We start from the raw sequence: 11,282 nt of genomic DNA on the forward strand, positions 1-11,282 counted from the left end.
GATGCAATCTACGCAAAGGATACATATTTTTGCATTTCTTATTTTATTGTAAAAATATGTATCCTTATTTTATTTTTGTGGTCTGCACAGAGGATACCACATATTCTAATTGGATTCATTTGGCAGATGCTTCCTGTGTTTGCTCTCTTATTTTAAGGAACATTCATGCAACACGTTGCTGAGATTATTACCTCATTTTTTTCACTAATACAAAACTTTACAAGTGATTGAGTGCAAAGGTGCCTGATTAGCAGAACAGAGAATGTGGTCAGAGCTGAAGGGGAAATGTTTTATAAAAATAGGTTTTAAAGAAGTAAAGGCATTTGTAGAGATTACTGTATTGGATAGTAGTCAATATGTGGTTTACACTGTCAATTCTGATAGTGTTCATTTGGGGACTTTCCTTCAAACCTAACCTGCTACTGGTTAAAGTTGCTTAATATCCATCCTATACTCTTTAATCAATACAAAAATGGTTTACTTCTAGCGTGAACAATTTATAAAGTAGTCTACCCATAATGCAGAGTCTTGACGATTTGTAAAGCATATGAATCTGATGTGTGTGTTCTTGAGCAGTGCAGAAATAGTCTCGCTGCTCTATGGCCTGTCTCATTGCAGCTGGGCTGTAAATACAGGCCTGTGAGCTGCGGCTCTCCCACGCCTTGCTGCACCCTCACAAATATATATCTGGCCTTGCTTTTGCTTTTCTGTGGTGAGCGGGTGGCATCAGCCAGGCAGGGAAATTACAAACCAGGCCTGGAATCCCTCTGCCTCCACCCCAAATAAGTAATGACTGGATGTAACAGGAATAGCTTCTCTCCTGCGAGGAAACCGAAACATGAAAATATGCTCTTATGTAGAGAGTCTACAGCGATGTGTGTGTGATGCAAGCATCTTCCTTCCTGTGATTCACAGAAAATCGATAGTACCGATAAAACAGATAGTAGCTCTGAGTGAGTAGGTAGACCCTAACTAATTACTATCATTGAAAGTGGAAAAATGTTAATTATATTGCGGTCTACATAAAATTATGCAAAGACTTCTATGACTCTTGCAATACAATACAAATTCATTCATCACCAAATGAGCTAAAAAAAAAAAATTATTGTAAACAAATAATAATGCCTTGGTATATTTATATTAGTACTCCAAGGTATTTCAAAAAATACCATGGTACATATAATACAAAAAAAAATGCCATAGTACTTTCTGGAAACCAATTTTATTTTTTATTTTATTTTGGTGCCATTCTGTTTGACAAATTTTGATTTTATTTATTTATAATTTATTTGTACTTTTATTGGTCAAAAAATATAAAAAATAATTATTTTAACTAAAATATTTTTACAAAAATACAACTTCTTGGTAACAAGTTAAAATAAATTTCCATTTGTTAACATTAGTTAACATGAAGTAACGAAAAATGCTTCTAAAGCATTTTGTAATCTTAGTTAATGTTAATTTCAGCATTTACTTCTGCAATATTAAAATCAAAAGTTGTAGCTCTTAATATTATTTGATGGACCTGAGCGAAGATGAACTAACAACAAACAGCTGAACAAATGCTATTGCTCATTGTTTGTTGATGCATTAACAAATGTTACCTAACGCGACCTTATTGTAAAGTGGGTTACACTTTATTTTAAGGTGTCCTTGTTGTTACCATGTAATTATACATTTAAGTACAGAGTAATATTTATGGTTAGGATTAGGGTTCGTCTTAGGGTTACTTGCATGTAATTATGCATAATTAATTGTTATTATAATAGTAAGTTCGTGTAATATGTGTAACAAGGACACCTTAAAATAAAGTGTTACCGTAAAGTGTTATGATCTTCCAAATATGTATTAAAAAACTGCTGTAACCACCTTCATGAAACAAAATGCTGACTTCCTGTTTCTGTTGGGAATGACTAGTAACGGCCACGTCTGTGTCCATTTTCTTTCAGGTTTTTAGAGGAAGTATGTCACTCTCTCTGTGCTTTGTTTGCCTGCTCCTGACTGCTCTCTGGGGCAGCAGTTGCTTTGCCAAGCCCGCCCCATTCAACGTGTCAATGGAGGGCAGCGGGGATGAACCCGAACTCATCTTTCCCATTGCTCGTACCACCCATGTTCCTCCATCCCCCTCGCCTCCTCCCAACATAACAGCCACTTTCATCCGCATCAAAGACTTCCTTTTCAACCAGGCAGTGGACTTCCTGAAGGAGAACTTGCTTCTCATCATTGTCGTGACCTCTCTGTTGGTAGTCATCATCTTCATCGTCTGCTGCGCTTCAGCGATGAGCCACAAACGCAAGCTTGAGGCCTACTATCCTCCAAAGACCTACGCACCCAGGAAATACATGAGCCAACCTAGTAAAGCTATGGAGAAACCACATAACCAGATTCAGGAAGGTAAGACCACAACCGCAAAGACCCTACGGGAACCCACTAAAGCACTGGTGGGTGAGAAGGAAGGAAAAGACCCCCAGCCCAAGCCGAAAGAGGTCCAAAAGTTGGAGGATGTTGAAGAGGTGGAGATGCAGAAAGATGAGCCCAAGAAGAAAGAGGAGCCTCAGCCTACCACCTCAAATGTCACTTCCAGTCAGCCGCTAGTCTGTACGTGCCACCTCAGAAAGGCCAATCACACCACAGCGTGAGAGCTTTTTCTGAAACATGCAGGAATGACCTTGATCCCAAACTTTTTCTACTGGTAGATATGATGCCCACACTCTTACTCTTTGTGTTCTTGTTGCTTTGCAACTTGTGTATGTGCCATCAGAGGAAGAGTGGAAAAAAATGTTTTATCAACTCATTTTGTGTTTCTTTAAAAATTTGTTTGCTAAATAAGAAAAAAACAGTGAGTTGACATTTTTATTATTCATGTGGAAAATAAACGACACTTGAAACTATTTTGTGAATCCCTTTCTACTTTTGAGAGACTCAAAGGGTTAGTTCACCCAAAAATGAAAATTCTGTCATTAATTACTCACCCTCGTGTTGTTCCAAACCCGTAAGACCTTCATTCATCTTCGGAACACAATTTAAGATATTTATGATGAAATCTGAGGGCTCTCTGACCCTCCCATAGACAGCAAGGTAACTACCACGTTCAAGGTCCAGAAAAGTACCAAGATGATCGACAAAGTAGTCTGTGTGACATCAGTGGTTCAACTGTAAAGCTACGAAGCTATGAGAATACTTTTTTGTTCAAAGAAAACAAAAATAACAACTTTATTCCACATTTTCATCTCTACTGCATCACTTGTGGACGCGCTTTCACGACAGTACCATGACGCGAGCGTGTGACGGCACTGACCCAGATCCAGCATAATGACATCACACCGGATCTGGGTCAGTGCCGGCACCGCCACACGCTCGCGTCATGGTACTGTCGTGAAAGCACGTCCACAAGTAGAGTGTAGAGACGAAAATGTGGAATAAAGTCGTTATTTTCTTTGCGCAAAAAAGTATTCTCGTAGTTTCATAACTTTACAGTTGAACCACTGATGTCACGGACTACTTTGTCGATCATCTTGGCACTTTTCTGGACCTTGAACGTGGTAATCTTGCTGTCTATGGGAGGGACAGAGAGCCCTCAGATTTCATCATAAATATCTTAAATTGTGTTCCGAAGATGAACAAAGGTCTTACGGGTTTGGAACAACACGAGGGTGAGTAATTAATGACAGTATTTTCATTTTTGGGTGAACTAACCCTTTAAGAAAACATCTTTTGAAACTTTTTCTGACCACTTTCCTTTGAGTTATTTTACATATGAAATGTCTATATGCATGGTAACCCGTAATTTATGCTGTATTTTCCGAAGCTGTAATCAGATGTTATACATGATGACCGTTATTTTATCTAAACTTCATGACTTTCCTCAGTATTGGATTTAATATGCTAACAATTTGTCAGGTATGTTTTTTCATGAAAAATAAACTCTCCGAAAATGAACTCTTCTGCTCTGTTCCAAATAAACAAATTGTTTCAGAGATACAGATACACTACTATTCAAACGTTTGGAGTCTGTATGGTTTGTTTTTGAAAGAAGTCTTTTATGATCACCAAGGCTGCGTTTATTTGTTTAAAAATACAGTAAAAACATATAACTATTTCACAAGTTCACCAGTCATTACTCCAGTCATCAGTATTACAAGATTCTTTCAGAAATCGTTCTGCAGATTTGGCACTCAGGAAACATTTCTTATCAATGTCAAAAAGCTGTACTACTTAATATTTTTGTGGAAACCACAGCATATATTTGTTTTCAGGATTGTTTGAATAAAAAGTTCAACATGCATTTTGCATTTATTGCAAACGGCATTTATTTTAAATTTTTGTAACTATAAGTGTTACCGCTTCCTTGTGTTCTCTCTGTTTGTCTTGAACGGTGTGGTTTTTTCAAAAGAATTGTGCTGGCTTGGCTGAAGCATATGAAACTCAAGAACCCCAGCAACAGAGCCCAGTGCAGCGTAACGGCGGCAGCTACAGAGCTTTTGTCACATCCATACAATGTCCAATCAATATTTCAGAAGCTCATTCCAATAGCCTCTCAGAGATCTGGAAATATCTGGCCTGAATGGAAATATACTGGCTGAGATAGAACCAGACAATCAATTTCACATTATGCCAGTAATAAAATATTTTGTGGACAACTTCAAAATTCCCAAGATTTACCCACTATAGATTATCCAACTTGATTCAGAAGTGGAATCATGGGTGAATTACTTCATGCAAGTTAGTTTTCCAGAAAAACAATCCTCACACCTCTTTATCCACATGCAGCTTTTGTTACAATGATGTTATCAGCCTATCATTGATTAATAGCCAGCTGAATGCAAATTAGCCTCATAACTGAAATTAAACCCCATTGCCATGGCGCAAGGCCAAGTGTTGGTAGCGTGTAGTCACCAAAGAGTAGACATCAAAGATATGCAGTGAAGCCAGAAACTTGAGCCCCGAAAAAGAAACGTAGCTCAAGGTTGAATTCTCCCCTCTTTTGTCCACAAGGTGCTAAATAATTCTGGAAATACACACTGCTTTCACTTCACTTTGGGACTAGATGCAGACTTGAACATGATTTTGACTATGGTTAGCGTAACTCTATAGCTTACCGATGATTCACCTAGTTTTGTTCTTCAGATGGTCAAATAACATTTCCTTGCACAGAATGGTTATTAAACATGTTTCCTATTAGAGAATTACTCTACTAACCCAGTGCAGTTGTATCATGGGAAAAGCAACTGGAGTGCCCAATTAATTTGCATTGCGAAGAAGATACAAAACCGGTAACTCAAAACCTTAAGGCGGCCATTAAAGTTTGATGGGCCACTACCCAGAATTTTCAGGGTGAGCACGGACCGTTCTCTGGAAGGGACATGAGGAAAGAGCGGAGAGGTTAAAAGACGTGACGCAGATAAAGTGAAAGCGAAGGGTCAGCTGAGACAGGGCAAGAATGGTGAGTACCACATCCCTATGTCACACGTTTGATAACGCATTAGGAGTCGAGCTCAAGAAGGGAAATACGTCCTGGAGGAGCTGCAGAGTCCATCATGGTAATTAATTTTGCTCAACTGATTCATTTGGGGTAAATGAAAAGCAGTTACTAACTTCTACTTTCCCCTTTCTTTTATCCATCCCTTTCAATCCTTTCCCTCAAGTGAGCCATGCGTCCTAGTCTTCTCTGCTGTCTCTTGTTGTATCTCTGTTCATCTCTCCTTGCTGGCCTTGTTGTATCCCCCTGCCCCAAAGGCTGCTGCTGTCCCAGTCCTGGTGCTCTGGTTCTGTGCGAGTCTCTTGGCCTGCATACTCTGCCTCGCTCCGTCCCCCTAAGCACCGCCGTCCTCTCCGTAGCCCGGAATCGGCTTTGCAACGTGGATAATGTGTTCCAGCCATATTCTGGCCTGCAGGAGCTGAGCCTCAGCCACAACCAACTGGTCCGTTTTCCTCGTGGGCTTCCGTCAAGTCTGGAGACCCTTCAGCTTCAGGAGAACCAGATCACCTACATCACCGCTGGGTCTCTGAGGCAGCTCGGGAACCTCACACGCTTGGATCTGGAGGATAACCGGATACGAGCAATTCAGCCGGGGGCACTGCAAGGTCTGACCAGACTGAGGATGTTGACTCTGAAGGGGAACAGATTGTCTCGTCTGCCACCAAACCTGCCTTCTTCTCTAATACACCTGGATGTGTCAGCGAACTGCATATCTACCCTAGATCTGTCCTCGTTGGGTGCACTGGTGAACCTACAAGTGTTAAAGATTAACAGTAACTGTTTGCGCTCTATACCCGAGCGGGCTTTTGATGGATTGTCCCGACTCCGATCAGTGGAACTAGCCAATAACCAGTGGGTTTGTGAATGTGACATCTTGTATCTTTATCGATGGCTTCTGACAGACAGGTTACGGATGGCGACGGATCTAGTATGTACGGCTCCTTTGCACCTCGCACAGAAGTTGTTATTAACTCTATCAGTCATGGCCATCTGTCCAAAACTTTTTAAGCCTGTTGAGAGAATATCAACATCAGTGAATACGGAATCTGGGAAAGTGGTTGAAAGTCATATAGAACAGACTATAAGTGCATCTATGTTGGTTAGATCTGACACTGCTTGCAACACGAGTTCTTTCAGAAGTCGAGAATCTTCAAAACTACCTGAGAGCACAATATCAAGGTCCTTTTTTGGGTCAGGCCAGCCCACCTTAGAGAGACTGAGCTACGAAGACTGCCTCTCTCTAAATTTGACATCTTTTATACCCAAATCCACCCAAGTACCCTACAGTCTAGCCACAGATGAGGAAGCTGGTTGTGTGGAGAATTCAACAGGTAAGCCACCAGGAGCATCAGCCACTGTCACATCTACTGGTTCAATGACCCCAACGAGAGACATTGAACTCACTCCTCGGACAATACTACAGTCCAGTGACCCGGCGCTCATTGCGATCCTAGCTGTTCTTTGTGTGCTTACAGGACTGCTGATGCTTACAGTGCTTTCGGTACTGAAGAACATCCTTCTACGAAACCTGAGAGTTGCACCGCTTCCACAGGTTCAAGAAGACATTAGCACACATTCATGACCTGTATTATAGCAAATATTTTGTGTAGAGAATAATACAAAATGATGGAGAATGCAACATGAATATTTACAGCTTTATTAAGTTTTTGCAACAAATAATACAGCACCAAAGTCAAATGTTTTTTTTCCTGGTGTGACTTTTTTTGCTTACAAAATCAATGCCAAAACTATGATCCCTCTGAAAATCTAAACAAATAGACATTTTTCAAATCCCCTACTTTCCTTTTTATAAAGTGTAGTAGAGTACATTTACAAACTTTGCAGTAGTATGTATTTGATATAGAGGACATTTAATGCGAGAGTATGAGATCTTTAGGAAATAAAGAGTTTATTTTAATGTGCGTGATTCAGAGATACAGGAGTAAACTTTAATCAAAAAGATCTTCACAGTCTGTAAATGCAAGCCACTTCAAACCAGCAATGCAAAGGCAGTGCGAATAGAGTAGCAATGGTATACGCTGGCTAATGTGTTTATTTTATCCTCAGAAAGCATATAAACTACAAAAATGTTCTGAGTCACAATGAGAGTGGGTGACAGTGACTCGTCTGTGAATGAGGACATTAATTTCGATCTTCCGCCAACGTCTCCTAGTCGTCTTTCTGTTTGAGCCTGTAGTCTGCTAACGCAGCCTTGATGGCATCCTCTGCAAGCACTGCCAGAAAAAAAAACAAGATTATGAAATCAGAGCATTTGATGGCTTTTTTTATGTCATCAACATGTTTACAATCTCAAACAGCCAGTTTGATACACTTACTAGAGCAAAGAAGCTTGACTGGTGGTAAACAAAGTTCTTTGGCAATCTCAGTGTTTTTGATTTTCAGGGCTTCATCAATCTGTACACGGAAAAGAGAACATTGAAATGTTGGTAGGAATGCTTGAGAGAACAAATATGGAGCACATTGAGATAATCTGATCACACTGTGAATTCATGCAATGGTCTGAGTCACACTGACTCACAGATTTTCCCTTCACCCACTCTGTGGCCAGTGAGCTGGAAGCAATGGCTGAGCCACAGCCAAATGTTTTGAATCTGGCATCTACTATCTTGCCATTCTTGTCCACCTGAATCTGTCAGACAGGTTGACAACAAAAAGTCACAGATGTAAATAGTGTGTGTGTGTGTACATATATATATATATATATATATATATATACACATACACACTCATACACTGAAATTAAAATGTCAAAAATGTCTTACCTGTAGTTTCATAACATCACCGCATGCAGGTGCGCCTACCAAGCCAGTGCCTACATTCTTGGCATTCTTGTCCAGAGAACCAACATTTCTGGGGTTCTCATAGTGGTCCACACCTTCAGAAAAAAAGTATGATATGTAAGACATGTAAAACATGACCACATCCTGATCATATTTAACAATCAAAGACATTCATCAGAGGACTTGTGATAACAGTTTACACCAAAAGAAAACGTGCCCTTGATAGAAAACAGTGACCTTCATAACAGAGATTATTAATCTTTATTAGTAAATCATCTTATTTAAATGTGTATGTGTACTTACTAAAATATAGGTTTATTCACCTGTGGCAGAGTTAAGATAACGTAACGTTACTGTAAGACATCACTGGTGAGTTTGTGGGATAGTTACACAAGTGGATTATTATGAAACTAACTGTAAATATGGATGAATGTCATTTTAACTCCGTCAAAAATACATAGTCCTTCTGATGGCGTGTTTTCTACTCAGACTGCCCAGACTGCCGTCGTCCATGTACAGTGTTCTGCTGGTTTGTTTACATACGCAGTAAACTAACGTTAGCTTAGTTAGCTTAGACCACGTTGAAAGTTGTTCTCAAACATTAGGAACTACAACTTAATCATAGATCAATTCTCGTGCCACCGTCGGCAGTAAGAATAAAAAGTGACGCGTACCTTTTTATGATAAGAGCATGCTGTTCTGAGCTCTGGTAAATTATGACAAAGATCTACTGAAAAGTGCAGAAGATGCACAGCGCTTGGCTGCCGCTGCTAACGCCATGATGACTGACTGGCGCTACTGCATAAACAGAGGTCAACGGGCAGAGGGAGATTTTTTAAACTATAAATATTATACATTTTACCTTCTGATTATATTGTATAGATACTTTCTGCCTTATAATTATCACCGCTGTTTTACACAAGCAAACATTAAGCCCTCAAACGATAGTAGCCTATATCTATCTCAACCAGCAGAGGAGCGCGTTCACTGCATTGCTCACATTTTAGTCACCATTTATTATAAATAATATACTTTTCATATTTGTATTGTATGTAGCTGTGTATTTCTACATGCTGTAGCCTATTTTATATAACTGCTGTTTGCATGCCGTTAACTTGTGGAACTCAAGCAGCAGGGGAAGCGATTTCACCGTGAACTTATAAAAAATATATAAAATGTATAAATATAACTTTTGCTTATATTACAATAATAATATTAAATATTTCACATTTTGCATGCAGATTATATGCAGTGTTGGGAAAGGTTTGGTAAAGTAACCTATTACTTTGGAAATGTTACAGAAAGTTACTCTATTTAAAATGTAATAAGTAGTGTAACTATTACAATTACTTTATTATAAAGTAGTTAATGTAACTGATTACATTTGATTATTGTTTGATAACTTTTCTAAATTTAAATTTCTATTTCATTTAATATGAAAGCAGGCCACCACAAAATCAGACTTTAGTATTTCTTTTTACTTTGAGATTGTTCTGAGGTTAAATGCGAATTTAAAAATCATAAGATAGTTTAGTTTATGGTACTGTTTTCGAAAATAAATCTTTGCAGAGCTATGACAGGAAACACAGGCATCTAACAATGCCTTGGGAAAAAAACAGTTAATTTTAAAAATAAAGCATATACATAAACCCAAAAAGGAAATAAAACAGTTAAGCATGTGTCCTATTCTGTGTCCTAAACTCCTGAAACATTGAAGTCAATGCAGTTTTGGAAGAAAATCAGTCAAATCTGTAGGTGAGTGAATATATTCAGATAACCCCCTTTGTACATTTTCATAAGTAACGTTAACTGTAATTTAATTACACATTTTCTCAGTAACTGTAACAGATTACAGTTACATTTATTTTGCAATTAAATTAGGCTACATAATTCCGTTACATGTTACTGGTTACTCCCCAACACTGGTTATATTTGAGAATGTCACGGTATTTTATTACCGCTGCTTTAGACAAAAACGGACGAAGAATGAGACTTTTCCAAACCACCACAAAGAATTTGGTTGGAAAGCAATACAGGCACCAATGCCAAACTAACAGCGGCCAATGCATGTAGTTGAGCCACGCCTTTTCGCTGCACGAGCTCCCTGTTTTTCGCGCGAGTTCTTGTGTTGTGTGCGCGAGCCCTGCCTGTTTCCAGGCAGATAGTCCTCAACATGGCGGCGACGGGTAACGAAGAGCAGACGTTGTTGCCAGATATCGAAGAGGAGGCTGAGGGCATGGAGCGAGAGATGGAGTCGGAGGAGGAGGAAGAAGAAGGGATGGGAGTTGAGCATTCCGAGGAGGAAGATGAAGAGGATACGTCTGAAGACGAGCGCGAAAATGAAGCGGAGATCCAGAGGCTGGAGGAACAGGTGAGAGGAATGAATGAGGCTAACGACTCTCCTCACATACGCAGCTCTCAAAACACCGCACGAACGACTCTGCTGGGGAGTTTCTGTTCATGTGTTTGGCAGAGCCCGTTTATTAGAGAAGCCCTACGTGCTTAACTTACCAAATATATGGGCAGGAGTGATAAAAAAATATAGAAATGCATAACTGTTCCTGAGGAATGTGGCTAGCAGAGGCTTAATTGAGCTAGCGAAGACTTGTCTTGATATTTAACCCTCCGAACTACCTTTTCATCTCGCCTTTTTACTTAGGTTTTCCACCTATATGCAGTCCCGGGTGTGTTTAGGGAGCTTTGTGATCTTGCTTGTCAAAAGACTTCATGTGAAATATACAGTAATTAGTATTAGTAGTAAATACTAATTACAAAAATTAGTGTTGGGAGTGTTTTGATGACACGTGCCGTGCGCACGGAGTTCAAATTCGCGCCACAGAGCGCAAACGCAACAGAGTGGTCAAGAAACACATATTAGTTCCTGTGATGACTTTAGATTTGAGTCATGTTTATAGCACAGTAGTTTTAGGTTACAGACCACATGCAGTAGCAGGAGGCGTTCAGGGGCTGAAGATGGACATACTGTTGCGTAGTGGTTGTAA

General features: G+C 39.5%; 2 protein-coding genes across 2 annotated transcripts in view; one reads left to right on the forward strand and one right to left on the reverse strand.

Moving 5' to 3' along the window:
• The window catches only part of LOC107654629 (transmembrane protein 119), a 3,759-nt gene extending 970 nt beyond the window's left edge, over positions 1 to 2,789 (forward strand). Inside the window, exon 2 of the mRNA XM_016441792.1 lies at positions 1,950 to 2,789. Coding sequence (XP_016297278.1) covers positions 1,965 to 2,639 — 675 coding nt within the window. The 5' untranslated portion in view covers positions 1,950 to 1,964 and the 3' untranslated portion in view covers positions 2,640 to 2,789. The remainder of the gene's footprint in view (positions 1 to 1,949) is intronic.
• A 4,417-nt stretch (positions 2,790 to 7,206) lies between these two features.
• On the reverse strand, positions 7,207 to 11,282 carry iscua (iron-sulfur cluster assembly enzyme a). The gene is given in 7 exon segments (XM_016441762.1): positions 7,207 to 7,713; positions 7,816 to 7,894; positions 8,019 to 8,129; positions 8,263 to 8,375; positions 8,951 to 8,993; positions 8,995 to 9,078; positions 11,264 to 11,282. Coding segments are annotated over 6 exon segments (504 nt in total). The 5' UTR covers positions 9,061 to 9,078; positions 11,264 to 11,282; the 3' UTR covers positions 7,207 to 7,621.

Source organism: Sinocyclocheilus anshuiensis, unplaced genomic scaffold (genome assembly GCF_001515605.1).
Source record: "Sinocyclocheilus anshuiensis isolate Anshui unplaced genomic scaffold, SAMN03320099.WGS_v1.1 scaffold799, whole genome shotgun sequence".
NCBI lineage: Eukaryota > Metazoa > Chordata > Actinopteri > Cypriniformes > Cyprinidae > Sinocyclocheilus > Sinocyclocheilus anshuiensis.